The sequence below is a fragment of the Denticeps clupeoides genome, chromosome 6, assembly GCF_900700375.1.
Source record: "Denticeps clupeoides chromosome 6, fDenClu1.1, whole genome shotgun sequence".
Lineage (NCBI taxonomy): Eukaryota > Metazoa > Chordata > Actinopteri > Clupeiformes > Denticipitidae > Denticeps > Denticeps clupeoides.
Window position 1 is genome coordinate 820,496 of NC_041712.1, and position 17,186 is coordinate 837,681.

The 17,186-nt window shown below is 42.5% G+C and overlaps 1 protein-coding gene across 5 annotated transcripts in view; it reads left to right on the forward strand.

Annotated features, from left to right (window-relative positions):
- The window catches only part of LOC114791965 (RNA-binding protein Musashi homolog 2-like), a 146,363-nt gene that overhangs the window by 104,332 nt on the left and 24,845 nt on the right, over window positions 1-17,186 (forward strand). For 3 of the 5 annotated variants that reach the window (XM_028982577.1, XM_028982580.1, XM_028982581.1), the window contains exons 9-11: window positions 1,382-1,496; window positions 3,688-3,762; window positions 11,143-11,256. In XM_028982577.1, the coding sequence (XP_028838410.1) occupies window positions 1,382-1,496; window positions 3,688-3,762; window positions 11,143-11,256 (304 nt within the window). The remainder of the gene's footprint in view (window positions 1-1,381; window positions 1,497-3,687; window positions 3,763-11,142; window positions 11,257-17,186) is intronic. The other 2 variants (XM_028982579.1, XM_028982582.1) reach the window with 1 other exon arrangement.

The following is a 17,186-nucleotide window of genomic DNA, read 5'->3' on the forward strand; positions in this document are numbered from 1 at the left end:
ACTGTGCAGTATAAATGGTTTTCAATATAAATTTGGCCAACGTGCGAAGTTTTGATTATACTGGCATACCGCAGAAATATCCAAATCTCAAAGTCGCGTTATCTACATCAGACCACACCTACTCGCAGTACAAGCCATTAGTTTTGAAAAATGGGTGGGCAAGTTTCCACGGCAGGGTTTCCGTGGATCCTTAAAAAGTCTTAAATTCGACTTTCCAAAATTAAGGTCTTAAATATCATGACTAAATGACTAGTAATCTTTAAATCCAGAATTTAAAGGTCTTAAAATACTGCAAATCCCAATAAGCCTTCAAAATGCTTGTAAAATATAAAAAATATATAAATATAAAATATAATTTTGATTGCACTGTGAGGGGTCTGTGTGAAACATTATTTCAGTACACTGTATACTGTGTATACTGTTGTACTGAAAGTTGAGTCGTGGCAACTGGAGTTTCTGTCTTTAATGTAGAGACGTTTTATTCTGCATCCACAGAACTTTGTGCTTCCCTCAGATTGACAAAGTTCTGTGGATGCAGAATGAAACGTCTCTACCTCTAAAGAAAGAAACTCCAGTTTCTCTGGACTCCTGGATGACTGATGATCTTTACAGACGTGTGAATACTGTTGTACTGACAATAAACTAGTACATTTTGAATGTCAGGATACTTTAGGCTCAAATTGAGAAAGAGTGGTTCAGGAAGCTGGTCTGTGTGTATGCTGTTTTTGGTTGCCAAATCTGTGTGTGCGTGTGTGTATGTGTGTTTATCCTTATATTTTATTGAGAAACAATTGAATGCATGTTGAGTCATATGAGCACCTTTGTGCAGCAATGAAAATGTCATATCAGAGTGCATTAATGATTTACCCTAAGATTTACCACAGAGTGCATTAACGAACACCCTGTGATTGTGGCCGAGCAAACTATATACCAGGTTCAAACCCCACTTTGTGTCCATCTCTCCAGGGGGACCTTCCCTGTAACTACAGATTTAAAGGCACTCTGTATAAGGGGTCTGATTAAAAAATAAAAAAAGAAATGTTTCCACAATGTAAATTTGCTAATAGTCATGCATTTCTTGTCATGTCCTTACATTGTAAATCACATTTCATGTGTGATTTGCCGTGCGAGTTATGAATGCAGTTATGACCTGTTATAATATAAAAACCTATTGACATTGCATTTTTTACATGCATTTGATTATAACACTGAATTCTGACATGCATCTGACATGCCACGTCTGTAATAATGTCTCTATTACACATCCACTGCATGTCGTTAATCAGTAAAAATCGACAGAGCTTCGTTGCACCACAAATGTTTCACCAGAGGAGCAGAAATAAACATCCATGTATTTGACATTTGTTCTTCTCATTTACAGGTAGAATGTAAGAAAGCTCAGCCGAAGGAGGTGATGTTCCCACCGGGGACACGAGGTCGAACCAGGGGTCTGCCCTACACCATGGATGCTTTCATGCTGGGTATGGGCATGCTGAGTAAGTGAGGTTTCTCCCTGTTTGCACCTGCAATTGCACTGTCTGAGCTGCTGTGGTTCAGTGGATGCCACACTCACCTCTTGTTGTGGAGATTGGTACCTGTGGACCCACACACATTAAAGAATTAGCTCTAATAAATGGGGACTCCGAGCGTGTCTGTACATGAACTCCCGTGTGAAATAAGATAGGATAATAAGATATTGGTCCTAAAAAGGGTAAATTTGCATAGTCATAAATCAAACCTCTTCTTTATTGTCTCTCTGATGGGGAATAATTACAGAGGATGGATTTGTGCCTGAGAGAGAGAAAGTAAAGAAGAGAAAAGTGTGAAAAAGGTGAGGCTAATGAGGATGGATTGATGCAGACAGGGGTTTATGGTCTGAAAGGGGGTTGTAACAACTCCACCATTGAGACACATTGGATTCATGCGGTGCTGTATTACCAGGCTAAATGAAGAGGAAAATAGAGGTAACGTTCTATTATAGGATCACGAGTCTATCTGCCTGACCCCCACAGTTGCTAATGATAGAACGCCTCTTTCAAAGGAGCAGCGCATTGAAGCCTGGCTAAGAGATGATCAAAGTTTATTGGCTTAAACTCCCTCTCGACCTGTGCACCTGACCCTGAAAAGGAGGGGATCTAAAGGTGGCACCCTTGTGTAAATGTCACTCTCAATGTCGTCTCTTCGTACTCCATGGTCAGACTGACCTTTCATTGATGCACATGAACTTTTCACAACTTGTTATAGGTCAGTTTGCTATCGCACCCAGGACAAGTGTCTCCCAAGATTTCCTCATCTAAATGACACAGGAGGGTGCGGCACAACAAAACGGAGCATTTCAACAAATTGGATACTCTAAGCTCTCAATACAAAAAATCGGGTTCCTTTGTTTACCACAGATGTTAGTCCTTCATCCTTATTGTGCTGTGCCAGAATAGACATTTGAGCTGGTGCAAAATATGCATGTACCACTTTCAGTCTCTGGGTTAGGAAACGTGACATGGGTGTGGAGAGGAGGAGGTCCACTGTTACACACACACACAACCAAACAAAGCATACTTGTATTTACAGTGGGCAAAGATGTACAATAAAACAGCGGACTCAGCACAGATAACCAACATAAGAACAGCCTAAAGGTCGGGTTGGTCCAGTTAACTCAAACACGAACCAAAGTTAACAAAAAGGGCACAGAAACACACACAAAGCAGGCTAACAACAAGGGTTCTATCACCCAAAGCAACAACACACACGAATGAGAGACAACGCGTGGGAGCATATGTCCAGGGAACTGTAAAAACTATCTAGATTAGCATATGTATTAATAACGCAAATTAGGGTGGTTGGAGTCAGTCTCCCTCTCCTCACGTACTGGCTTTGGAACTGGTGCCTGGTGTTCCCATCAGTCCCTCATCACTATCAAGATCTTAGATCTGACTGAATAAGGTTTTTTGTTTTTTTGTGAAGAATATAGGTAAGAAAAATAGATTCTCAGATATTAATCGATACTACAATGATTCTACCCCCAAATGTTTATGTGAGAGACACGCTTTAAACATGCAAGCGAAAAAAGAAGCTCCAGCAAAAAAATGTAAAAAGGAATTATTTCAGATATCAACCAGATGAACAGAGAAAACCAAAAGATGTGGAGAAGTGACTTTGGAAGGAGTGCTCCAAACGACAAAGCATTTGAAAGGCCATTACTCGGAAGTATACGCCTTGTGCTACTGTATTATCTTGAATGCTCAGAAGAAAACCGAATATTTACTTTACTATTAGCACAAGCTAATAGAGCCTTAAGATATTTGATTTATTCTACAATATGTTTGTATATTTAATATGTTTGTTTTTTCATTGCATTGTTTGGCTTTTTATTTTTTTGGTAGTGTTCTGACTTTATTAAATATGTTAATTTTTTGTGTTAGCGTACCATCCATAGCTTTGGTATCGAGCTTGAAATGAGTATCGTTGCAAGCCCAGTGTTTGTGTGATTGTATGTTAAGGTTTATGTCTGTCTGTGTGTGTGAGTTCATGTTTGTGTGTTGAGATGGATGTCATGGGTCACGCTGAAATAGAATTTTTTTTGTCTGCATGTTTGAATAAGGAGAGGAACAATTTCTCATCCAGGAAATGACCCAGTGCTTCATCATGCTTCAGTTTTCATACTCCAGCATGTTTTTCTCCCTCTTCAAGGTTACCCCAACATTGTAGCCACGTATGGCCGTGGATATGCTGGTTTTGCCCCCAGCTACAGTTACCAGATTCCTGGTGAGTGTTGCTTCTACACCCGTACATCACACATTACACCCACACGCAACACTGACTCTGCATTCTACAAGTATGTAATTAAGAATGGCCTTGGTGAGCTGGTCCAGCAGGGCCCAGGTGGGAAAACTGATCACACTGATGTATGCTGGGATGACGGATGAAAGTCCTTCTGTCAGGAGCAACAACAGAGATGCGCTTTTCTGCATGTGTGCAGTCAGTCTGCTTATGATAAGCTGGAGGAGGGTAAACAGGGATTTAATGGTTCTTGGCTCTTGATGTGACAATTCAGACGTGGGGCAGCGGTCCAACCAGCAGCTTTCCACTCGCAGATAAGGCCCAGATTTCTGTAATGGGTTTTTGGTTGGGTGTGGCTCTGTCCACCTTGGGTTTACATGTGGTAGGTCTGGCATGATGGTGAGACCTTGTGAGCTCCACCTTTAAAGCACTGTAGGTGGCCAATGATTGGATCGTTAACTGCCAAACCTCATGCAGACTTTACCTGGACTTTTTATCTACATGTTATGATCATTCTTTTTTTAAATGGGGTGGATAGCCAGTCAGTAGCTGTAGGAAGAGGAATTAAAAAGTCAGACCAGGGCACTTGTTTTTATCTCAATCATTACTGACCACCTCCCATTCCACCCACCTCCTCCTCTGAATGACTATTACACCTCCATTACAGCCATGCCACCACTCTCCTTTTTAAAGATCTGTGGGGAGCATCTCCTCCTGTCTCACTACTGTCTTACTTATTTGTGTGTGTGGATAGGATTTGATGAAACCCTCCAACCTTCCACTAATGTTCTCATGCCTAATCTTGTACATCCTTGTCACCCCCACTTCAAATAGTCACAATTTAACTCTTCCACCTCCAGCTCTGCCTCCTCATCAGTGGTGACCTAGTGGCTAAAGAAGCACGCCTGTAATGAGAAGGTTGCCGGTTTGAATTCCGAACTGTCAATGTGCCACTGAGCAAAGTACCGTCCCCACACACTTCCTTGTGTGCACCATGTGCTGTGCTGTGTTTCACAATTAGACATACAAGGTACACAACAAAAACCTGGCCCAGAGTGCCAGGACCAGTTTGGGTCATGACATAAGTTTATGTAATTATACTGAAATATAGGGGGGGGTTGACTGGCTCAGTGTCCCAGTCCAGAGTTTCACGGTGTCCATGTTGTCACCCTGATTTCCGGATTGTGTGCATCTGTGTTCATGTGAATAAATGTATGCCTGCCGTGTCATGTCCTCGTCCGGTCATTGGTCCTCTCCCCTGTATCTGCAAGTGTGTTGTTTTTTGCAGTAAATCCCCTTTGTTAGTTGTTTGATTGCATCCATTTTCTTGCTGTGTCATGTCCTCGTCCGGTCATTGGTCATCTCCCCTGTATCGTTTTTTTGTAGTAAATCCCCTTTCTGTTAGTTTTGCGATTGCATCCATTTTCTCCCTGTCTATTCTTCATTGTAATAGTAAACATTGGGGCAGAATTGTCCATAATTCAATATTAAACAATAATACAGTTCAATAAGAATAGAAGTTCAAGTTTTAATCATGCTTGAGAATTACCTGGCACAGCATTGGTCAGTTCACTGACACCTTGATTAAGGCATCAAAGCCAGTTGAATTGAGAGTCAGTAATAAACATGAACAACATGGTTCACCAGTCACAAGGATCCAAACAGGGTGCTTAAGGCCAGGTGCACCCAGATCCATATGGAAACCGGTTTCTGTGCAATCAGAATAGATTGAATGCTATTTTTAAAAAAAAAAAGTAAAGTGTAGTGCTTGTCACATGTGATACACAGCAGCACAGCACACGGTGCACACAGTGAAATTTGTCCTCTGCATTTAACCCATCACCCTGAGTGAGCAGTGGGCAGCCATGACAGGCGCCCGGGGAGCAGTGTGGGGGGACGGTGCTTTGCTCAGTGGCACCTTGGCAGCTCGGGATTCGAACCGGCAACCTTCCGATTACGGGGGCACTTCCTTAACCGCTAGGCCACCACTGCCCCTGCCCCCTATTGTTATGGTGTATGAAGCTATGCTGGCACTGCCAGTGAGCACCCAGCACACACGGTGAAATATGGTCTCTTCGTTAACTGAAACCATGACTCAAGTAATTCGAATGATTTAATTACAAAATATATTCGACGTAAATTCTTTGCCTCAAGGCTTTGTTTAAATTGTCACCACACAGCCCGTCTATTGCCGTATCACTCCTGTTTTGTAGACTACTGCACAGCACCGGTATCATTGTTTTACACGGACTGTTTTAAATGAATTTATTTTACACTCTTGCGGCTAAGGAAGTGGCCCTGTAATCAGATGGTTGCCCGATCCGCCAAGGTGCCACTGAGGTGTCACTGAGCAAAGCACCGTCCCCACACACTGCTGCCCACTGCTCACCAAGGGTGATGGGTTAAAAGCAGAGGACACATTTCATGTTGGCACTGTGTGCTGTGGATCACAATGACAATCACTTTCACTTTTTTTCATTTGTAGCCTGTGTTATAGAACTGGGCATTTATACAATCTTCATTGATGATCATGAAAGAAATTCAGCTCGATCTCAGTGATCAGCCTTGGACATTTCTCATGATTGATAAAATGGCAGAAATTTGCATCGTTTGTGTGTGTCTTTACGTTACTTTTAAACAGAGACATGTGGCTGCCAAATATCCTCCTGGAAGTCTCCCGGAATATTAATGCCTGCAAATTGCAAAACAAGAGCATGCATGCTAGACATTAACGTTTGCACCACACGCTCACATGACAGAATGAGAGAGAGAGTGAGAGCATGTGAATGTGTGCATCACTGCGCGCTTCCGATTCCATAGACAAACAGCATCCTGATTGGTTTATTATGCAAGTGCACTCAGTGTGGCCGGGCTTTTATTTAAGTTCTCGGGAGGTTATGACTTATAACCTGATAACTGATAATCGTTATCAGTACAGTGGAGCATCATGAGCCTGAGCCTGAATTGAGTTTGAACTGGCAACCTTCCTATTACGGGTCCGTTTCCACCACTGCACCACTGAAATTCAAAGGCTGATAAAATTTCAAATTCCTATGGAAACTGGACACAATTGGAAACTGAAATTTTTTATTTGGATTATTAGTAATACTAAAATGGATTATAGCAGGGGGTACACCACTTTTTTATTATTAAAATTAGGACAAATCGATTAACTTATTATAGTAAATGTTTGCCACAGGTTTTAAGCTTTGATCTAGTGAAAGTGTGTGGAATAACATTTTAACAGGGCATTTCGTGTTGCATAACACACTATTGATATAGTTGATTAAAAACTATTTATCCAGTACTCGATGAAATAGAGTACTATTGTAATAGAGTACTCTATTACAAAAATATTCAGTAGTTGCAGCCGTAAATTTAACCCATCCCCCGAGGGAGCAGTGGACAGTGAATAGCTATAGTAATGTGTAAAGTGAAAAAAATTATTTTATAGTTTGGGGGCTAATAAATCCCAAATGCCACATATGGGCCCAAAGGGGCTCAAATGGATCAGCTGGAGAACAAATAGATTTTTGTCCTCTATCTTCTTTTTTACAAATATTTTCACTTCAAGTTATGGTCAAAATGCTGTGTGAGGCTTATAAAGCCTGCAGTAATCTCAGAAATGGTCATGCCTGAGGTGTCGAGGAGAAGATGATTGACCGCCCAGGTTGAAGTGAAATGCACAATCAAAAAATACTGTGGTTAGAAATTAGCCAACATGCCATGGGCTGAAAAAAGATCTCTGAGGTGGTTGCTGTAGGCTGTTCACGGCAACTGTCATCAGTTGACTCTTTGTCCATTTACCTCAACTGCTGTTTCCATGTAATGCTAAGCCAGAACCTAAACCTCACATGCAAATACTCACACTCATATGTTCATTAATGTCATGTCAGCTCCTGTGTACGAATCACAGATCCATATATCTCATCCACGGTGGGATCATGGTCTCTCTTCTGAAGTTCCTCAGTCATTTTCTTTCCTTCCCCTGAACATGAAAATCCATTCTCACAGCATAACAAAATGATTTCTTTATTTGGGTGTTAATGCGAGTGACCAACTGCATGTGACCCCTTGTGGTCTCCCATGAACATTTCTTTGGTCTATAGTGGGGCAGTGGTGGGGCAGCAGTGGCCTAGCGGTTAAGGAAGCGGCCCCGTAATCAGAAGGTTGCCGGTTCGAATCCCGATCCGCCAAGGTGCCACTGAGGTGCCACTGAACAAAGCACCGTCCCCACACACTGCTCCCCGGGCGCCTGTCATGGCCGCCCACTGCTCACTCAGGGTGATGGGTTAAATGCAGAGGACAAATTTCACTGTGTGCACCGTGTGCTGTGCTGCTGTGTATCACATGTGACAATCACTTCACTAGTGGAGGTCACTCATGGGTTTTATGGCTAAGGAGAGATGGGGACAGTTCTTCTGATTACTGGTATGTTTTAAAGCCAGGGCTTGAACAGGGCTTGGTAGATTCATCGAGTCTCATTTTGCATGTTACACACACAGAACACACAGTCGCAGATGAAATCAGCTGGTTAGTCATGCCTGGCATATCACTAAAGCATTAAAGGTTTGAGCTCAGTGGTGCTCCACAGGGAGTTAGATTTCTGAGGTAGATACCAACTCCAAACCACACATGAATTAATGTACTCACTTGTCCTTTAACATATTTCATTCCTGTCTAGGATGATGACCCATTATCTTTGTGTTTCTCTGATTTTATTTAATTTGATGTCATTGATAATAATAAAAAAACATTGGCTGCAGAGCTCTAGAGTGCGACCAATTTTTCAGTGGTGCAACTAAAAACCAGGAGGTTGCACAGGTGCGACCAGGTATTCCGGGGGGAAATCCTCCCTGTGGTTTGAACAGACTCATATTAGGTTCATGTCTTATTCTAAACCAATCAGAGATTTTAGAGACCACTAGTCTCATGCTAGTTGTAGCATGAGACTGAGTCTACAACCCACCCATGCAAGTGGCTCAGGTAGTGCAGGATGGCACATCAGAGCGAGGTGTGCCAAGAATGTTTGCTGTGTCTGTCAGCGTGGTGTCCAGAGCACCATTAATCCTGAACAATTTAAAAAACTTGCAAGGAACCTGCTGTCTGCTACACTCATCAGTCCGGGGCACCCCAGTTACTTACAGTACAGACCAAAGATTTGGACGCAACTTCTCATTCAACGTGTTTTCTTTATCTTCATGACCATTTACGTTGGTAGCTTCTCACTGAAGGCATCAAAACTATGAATGAACACATGTGCAGTTATGTACTTTATATTCTAGTATCTTTGCACACTCTTGGCATTCTCTCAATGAGCTTCAAGAGGTTGTCACCTGAAATGGTTCTCCAACAGTCTTGAAGGAGTTCCTGGGTCGGTCCTCGTGTGCCAGTGAAGCTCATCGAGAGAATGCCAAGAGTTTGCTAAGCAGTCCGGTATGTGGTCTTTCCCGAAAATCCTTTTCAGTCTTTCGGACACACCAGCCATGTATGGAAGGACCAGGTTCTTCTGTTGGCCCTGGAATTCAGGTTGTTCTGTGGTCCTTTTCTTCAAGAACAGCCTGAATCCCAGGCTGAATCTCCTTCAAGAAAATGATTTTTGGGAAACACCACATACCGGTCCATTTCAAACCTACAAACACTCTGAGATCCCAAAGACCAGACACCAAAACAGAAGAAGAGCAATGTAGTGTATGCTGTACAGTGCGGTGAAGGAGGATGGCCCAGCACAGAAGGAGCAACCTCTCAGGGCCTGAATCAGTGGTGTACCTTCACCTTAAGGACAAAGGACACTCATTTTTGGACGAGAATCTTCAAATATTGGACAGGTGGTAGAAGATAGGTGAATTGAGAGAAGAGTGAGGGAAGCTTTGCATGTGCAAATCAACAAACCCTCACTCATCAGAGGTGGAGGCCTCAGACACAACCCATCTCCAACCTTCTTTCCATCCCCAGGAAAATCAGGCCCAATTCACACGTCCACCAGTTCGGCCACATTTAACGACCCACTTAATGGGGGCAGGAGGAGCTGCCAGGGCGGGGCTGTCACATCCACCACCCCTCGGTTTCCACTTACCAATCCTATTCAAGGTGGGAGTGAGGTGAAGCAAACCTGGAGGATAAATTTGTGGTCACAAGCCAACTTCCCTCAGATTGGCAAAGTTCTGTGGATCCAGAATGAAACGTCTCTACGTTAAAGAAAGAAAGTCCAGTTGCCACGACTCAACCTTCAGACAAATTCACCTGAATGACTGAGAATCTTCACAGACAAATAACAGTTATAAAACTGAGTATAAATCCTTAAGTTATTGTTTTTTTTAATTTTATAGTTTTTTTATTTTAATTGTCAGGGTTTTTACTCATTATTCACTGTTTTTACCTGAGAAAGCGCTACCTTTGCTGAGAGAAAAGCCAACTGCAGGTCTGTGGTCCAGCAGAACCTTTGAACCCTATACTTTGATTTAAAATAAAATCATTTATGATGTTAAACTTCATTATATTGTTGTCATTTTATGCCATAATTGACTGATTATATTGAGATATAGCTTTAAAACATTGCATTATTATTTTTAGGTCATGTCATATAGCCCTAGTTGAACCCAAGGTCCTTTCATTGTAAAGATTATGCGCGGTTGTCAGACCAGCTTGGCAATGCCTTTTTGGTCGTGTATTATTATAAAATTATCATTAAAAGAAACATTTAGTGAAGTACAAGCTGATTTGTACATGCATGTGTTTCTTGTAACCCACTTGAGCTGAGCTGTGGGACCTTGCCATGCTTCAGAGCTCCCCTCCCTCCCTCCATCTCCAGCTGTCCTTCAGATGCAACGTTCTAGCCCGACCAATGACAGCTTCTGATGAAGCTGGGGGCTGAAAAATCTCGAGTAAAATGTTGACTTTATCTCTTTGGTAATAAATGGCCCATGAAATTGATTTAGTGCTGCTGAGTCTCTCTTGGGCAGCTTATGACCGCATGAATTCAAAACAATGAACTGCAGAGATCTATTAATTAACCCACCTAATCCCACAAAGTTAATCTCTCACAAGAGCTTTGTTCCACAACAAACTTACTTTTTCAGCCACCGAGGCCAGGGTGACAATACTGGTGACAAGGTAGATTGAGGATTGTGGAACGAGTGAAAAGAAATGCTGACTGACTGGCGAAAGAGCAGCAGGGAGAAATGATCCCAGCATGATGGAAAAGATTTTGCCCTGGTTATGAACATGCAAATGAGGCATCAGGTGAGGTACCTGGCCATAACTATAGATTTCACAGCACTCCAGTGTGGTATTCCAGTGTAAATGAAAAGGGATCCAGGCAGACTCCTGTAGAATTAGTGATGCATCACTGTTTTTGCCCCACAGGTTTTCCAGCGACAGCGTATGGACCGGTGGCGGCAGTGGCAGCGGCACGAGGCTCAGGTAGGGGGGCCAGAGGAAGAGGCGGATACATGGCGTACCCACAGAACGCAGGGCCAGGTAAACGCTCTGACAGGGTTCTGTGTGGTTACCCCTCTCCTCACTATACAATTACATTTAACATTTTCCCATGTGCCCATATACACAACAATTCCCCAGGATAAGTATTGGGGACTGTAAAAATCTCACCAAATGTTACCTTTGCCACTTGGTCCTAAATAAGATATGAATTCTAACACACACATAAATATGCCCATGGTGCATATTCATACATGCTGTAAATTTTACTTTTGTTAACTGCTCCTTTCCAATGAATGACTCGTTTCACATAACTAATAGCGCATGGAAACCGCACCCAAAGAAAAGGCCATAAACACAGACAAATAATCCCCATCACAGTGTGTGTGTATGTGTGTTGTTACAGCCACACACTGTTCATCTTTCAGCCCACAACAGGCTTAGGGCACAAGAATCATCACGGTCACGCTGGACGTTCTGCTGCCTTCTGATAATAACAAGTTCTTTAGCTTATACTACAGTAGTCTCCTAGACAAAAAGACAAGTGGTTTAAGTGGAGCATGTTTTCTTGCCAGGGCTGTAGAGTCTACAGCTTTTGATGCTTATTCACTTCTTTTACCATGGTAACTTTTCCGTTAGTCAGCAGTCTCCTACATTCTGACTGGAAGTCCCCTCAGTTACAGTGTACAAGTTTGCATGGTCATTTCAAAGTCCTTGTCTGAAATATCCGAACAATAATAATTCTCCTTCCTCTTGATCTCATTTTCATTTTTTTTCCTGTGGCTTCTGACTTGGGGCTGAACTTCCCCTGCATTTTGTGCGGGGATCTTCACTAATGAGAATAAGAGAAACTGTCACCTTGTCTTACAGGTCAGGGATTTTTGTATCTTGCAGCCATGTTTCACTAAAGGTTTCTAAAGTCTTTACAGTGGGACAACTATCTCACCAATATGTTACCTCCCATTGTCTCATCATTGGCAATATCTGTGAAGGTGAGATTCCTGCATGCAGATTCCTCCATTTTTTATTGTTTTTAATTTCATCATTTGGCAAATGACCATTTTTTGAGACCCAGTCATTTGGTTAGTGTTCACTAGATCTGATTTATCCATTTTGTCCCAACAAACCTCAGTGATTTTTTCCTGGCAGCTGCTGCCCTTTTGGAGTCTGTTGAAATCCCACAGTCCATGCCTGCCCTGTCCAGGCTCATCCTGTCAAAATTTGTCCTGTCCATGCCCGTCCCCCCCAAAACTCCACTGGAAAAACTCGAGGAGTGAGAAAAAAGGAAAAAACCTTGGTAAGGAGTGATACAGAGAGGGTAGAATGAGCCTGTAATTGTTATCAGTGCAGGGCTGGTGATGACTTGTCCAAGGAAAAACCAATTATAATGTGTAGTGGTTTAAATGCCCAAAGTGCACTAAACAGCATCTGTCCATGTTTGGAGGTACTCGACAGTGCATAGTAGGTTTTAGTCCAGTGTCCTGGTGTGCATTGCATGTCCATTATAATGGTACTGGTCCATTTGAAGAACCCTGAAGCTTTAGCCATAATGATGGAGGTGGCTGTGGTGACCTTCTGGTACCTTTCATGTTGAGTCGTCTTGTCAACAGTTAATTGCTAGGGACTAGGATCCCTCTGGTGGTCTCTTCATTGGACTCTGAAGGTGATCTAGGCGCTTAATTCAGTGCATCAGAGAGAACAAACAGAAGAGGTCGAATGTTCTGGTTCTAGTTAGAACTCTGGCTGCAGCATTCTGTACTAGCTGGAGTTTACTCATGCACCTACTAGAGCATCCAGACAGTAATGCATTGCAGTTATCTAACCTTGATGTAATAAATGCATGGACCAACTTTTCTGCATCATGCATTGAGATGATGTTTCTTATTTTTGCAATATTTCTAGGGTGAAAGAATGCTATCTAGGACTTGATGAGATAGAAATGCTATCTGTCTGTCAGCATGAGGACAAGAGCTTCTGTCTTGTCAGGGTTTAACAGGAGAAAGTTGGTGAGCATCCACTGTCTAGTGTCCTTCAGACAATTCTCTATTCCGTTGAGATGCTGCCTTTCGTCTGGTATTGCTGGTAAATACAACTGTGTGTCATCGGCATAGCCGTGAAAATGAATACCGTGTTGACGAATGACGCGTGACCTAAAGGTAACATGTATAACAAAACTAGCAACCGGCCTAAGACGGAACCTTGTGGAACACTAAACTCCACTTCACTATGTGAAGATTGATACCAATTGATACCAATCAATCAAATATAATCTGAACCATGAGAGGGCTATTCCCTTAATCACAATAGCATTCTGTAATGTTCTCTAATAGCATGATCAATAGTGTCAAAAGCTGCAATAAGGTCTCGCAGGACAAGAAGCAAGATGTGGCCCTGATCAGAGGCCAACAGCAGGCCATTAACCACTTTAACCAGCGCTGTCTCACCTCTGCTCTGTACTTGATGTAATTGTCCATTTGTCTGTATAGCTTGGGGATTTGGTTTTATTGTGTCTACTGTGTCTTATTTTAAAAGCAATAAGGAAATGATCTGGGATTCTCAGATGTCTATATCTTCTATGTTTAAACCAAAGGTCATTACAATATTGAGCGTGTGACCACCTTCATGAGTAGGTCCTATTATATTTTGTTTAACTCCAACAGGAATGCTGTTCTCAGCAAGTCTTCAAATTTATCACAGTGGATGTTAAAGTCGGCCATAATTCGGGCTTTATCCACAGATACAACCAGGTGGAAACAAAATCTGTAAATTCACTAAGAATCTCAGAATAAGGTCCATAATTAAATGATAATTATTGGAATAAACTTATGGTTTTTATTTTGTGAGACTACATAGGTTATTCTCGTAAAATCTCAAAAGAGTTAAATCCATGTCCGGGTTTATGAGTAATACCGAGGTTATCATTATAAATTACTGGGACGCCACCTCCTCTTCCAGTTAAGCGAGGTTGGTGTACATATCTGTATCCAGGAGGACTAGACTCGTTCAATGCTACAAATTCGTTTTGTTCTAACCAGTACAGGCACAGCACATCAAACCCCTGATCTGTAATAATTTCATTAACAATTAGCGTTTTATGTGTGAGAGATCTAACATTTAATAATCCTATTCTTATATCGGGGGTGCTGGTGGTATGAATGATGGTAACGGGTAATAAATTGCTGAAAAAACACCCCGTCCAGCCCGGGGACACAGTGTCAGCACATTTATGTGCTCTATTAGTAATATTCCTGTTTCTTGTACGAACTCTTATTTTGTAAGAGCCCGCCCAGTTGGGGGGGGGGGGTGCCATCACCAGGCTTCCCCCTAAATGTTGGCCAGTTATTAATAAAGCCCACTTTATTTTTTGGACACCACTCCGACAACCAGCGATTTATATCGAGGAGCAGCTACAGGTCTCGTCGCTACGCCGAAACTGCGGTAATGGGCCAGAGCAGATTACTTTATCCGACATCGTTTTAGCCAGTTCAAGCATCTCTATAAAATTCTCTTTAGTTATTTCCGACTGGCGCATCTGCCAGCGCTTGTAAATTTGCGTGGCTGTCGGACGCTCTGGCTCCAGGAAAACACAGGGTTTTATTCGCTGGTGCCGCTATCCTCATGTTTCTAACTATGAAGTCGGCAATGACTGGAGGGCGCTACTGGTACCGGCGCCAGGGTAGAGGCACTTATCACTTGACTAGGCCGGTGCACATCTGTTGTTAGTAATGAATCTAGGAAAAGTTCTGACTGCTTAAGCATACAGCGGGGAAATGAAGTATTTGACACATCAGCATTTTTATCAGTAAGGGGATTTCTAAGTGGGCTATTGACACAAAATGTCCACCAGATGTTGCCCTCAAGCCAAATATTGAATTCATACAAAGAAATCAGAACATTTAATAAATAAAGTGAAATGACACAGGGAATATTAAACACACTTTATTTAATACTTCATAGAAAAGCCATTGTTGGTGCTTACAGCTTCTAGACGCCTCTTGCATGGAGAGACCAGTCGTCTGCATTGCTCAGGAGTGATGAGGGTTCCTTGGGCCTCTTTTATGAACTTTGATCTTCAGTTCTCTTCATAGATGTTCTATGGGATTTAGGTCAGGTGATTGACTGGGCCATTCAAGCAACTTGATTTTCTTTCTTTGAAACCACTTCATTGTTTTCATTTTCAGCTTTCTGGTAGATGGCAGCAGATTTTTATCCGGAATGTCCTCGTACATCTCTCCATTCATCCTGCCTTCAATAATATGAAGTCTGCCAGTACACCTTGCTGAAAAGCAACCCCAAACCATGATGTTTCCACCCCCAAACTTAACTGTTGGTATGGTATTCTTGGGGTGGTGGGCAGTGCCATTTCTTCTCCAAACATGGTGTGTAGAATGACAGCCAAAAAGTTTAATTTTGCTTTCATCTGACCATACTATAGTCTCCCAGTAATCCACAGGCTGCTCCAAATGCTGTTTCACAAACGTTAACCGAGCCTCAATATGCTTTTTGTTCAGCAGTGGAGTCTTGTGTGGTGAGCGTGCATCGATGCATTCTGGAGATGAGCCTATAACCATTCCCATCAGAATGCTTTTCAATGAAAAGGTTACGAAGATCTTGGCAGAGTTCTTTGCTTTTACCCATCATGAAGTCTTTCCTGTGTGCCTGCTGGGTAATGAGAAGCCTTTATAGGCCATCGATTAGGACTAAATCTGCTAGTACTGCTAGGGGGTACGGTTTCTCTCTCGACACTGACAGATTTCAGGTGATCTCCTGGCTTTCTAGGCCATTTTGCACCTTGTTATCTTCACGTGTTTAATACTTATTCCCGGTGTCATTTCACTTTATTTATTATGACTCAACTTGTATACTTAAATGTTCTGATTTCTTTGTATGAATTCAATATTTGGCTTGAGGGCAAGATCTGGTGGAAATTTTGTGTCAATAGGCCACCTAAAAATCCCCTTACTGATACTTATTTTCCCCGCTGTATGTAGTTTTCTGATGCGCTCCTGTAGTTCCACTATTTTCTCCATCATTTCAGCTTGTCTCCTCACTGTTGACCGAGATTGATAAACTGCACATTTCGCAAACTGCACAGGGGAGTGAGGGAGCTATAACTTACATTTGGTTGATGTTAGGTAATTCTTAAAGGTTAGAGCAGCTCACGCCAAACACACCAAACAGTGCAGACCGGTATTGGGCATTTACTACTTGTCAGGACACTCCCTGATGCAGCTGCCCACTGCTCACATGACAGTAGCCGAATAAGTGGACTTGTGGGTGCCACTGATGTCCCCTTTATCAAGGTACCGTCCCCACACTCTCCGGGTGCCTTTCATAGCTGCCCACTGCTCACTAAGGTGATGGGTTAAGTGTAGAGGACACATGCAATGACAAATGACAAATGTCACTGTCACACTTAATGGATGTTTCTCCATGTGCGCCGTCCCCAGAGGTGGAGGGCAGTGGGCGACCGGTCCTTCCTGATAGGTTCTGTGTGGATCGGTGGAGGTAGGGCCATTATTTCTGTAAAATTGTTATTTGAAAGGCAGTTTCAGTCAGGACCATGCAAATAATTGTACCCAGAAAAAAGAAAGAAAGTGAAGGAATATAATCAAGACTGCCGTATACGTTCTATCGTTCCCTCATTTTATTCATATCTTTTCATGCTGATTGCGACCCATTAGATGCAATCTACTGGAACAATAAAAGTCATTTTGTCTTGCTTTATTAGATAAGACCTTCCCAGCAGTGTAACGTGCGCAGCCAAGGGCTAATTGTCTGTGTCATGGCAAACAAAGGTGGCTATGCATATTTGTTGTCATGCTTTTGTGTTGTGTCAGTGCCACTATCTGAGAGTGGGCTGGAATTATGTAGATTGGCACAGGAAGCTGGAATTATTGTCTGCTGCCATCCAGGCTTCTTGTGGTGAGCTCAGCCATTGAACTAATGGGAGAGATTGTAAAGGTCGCTAC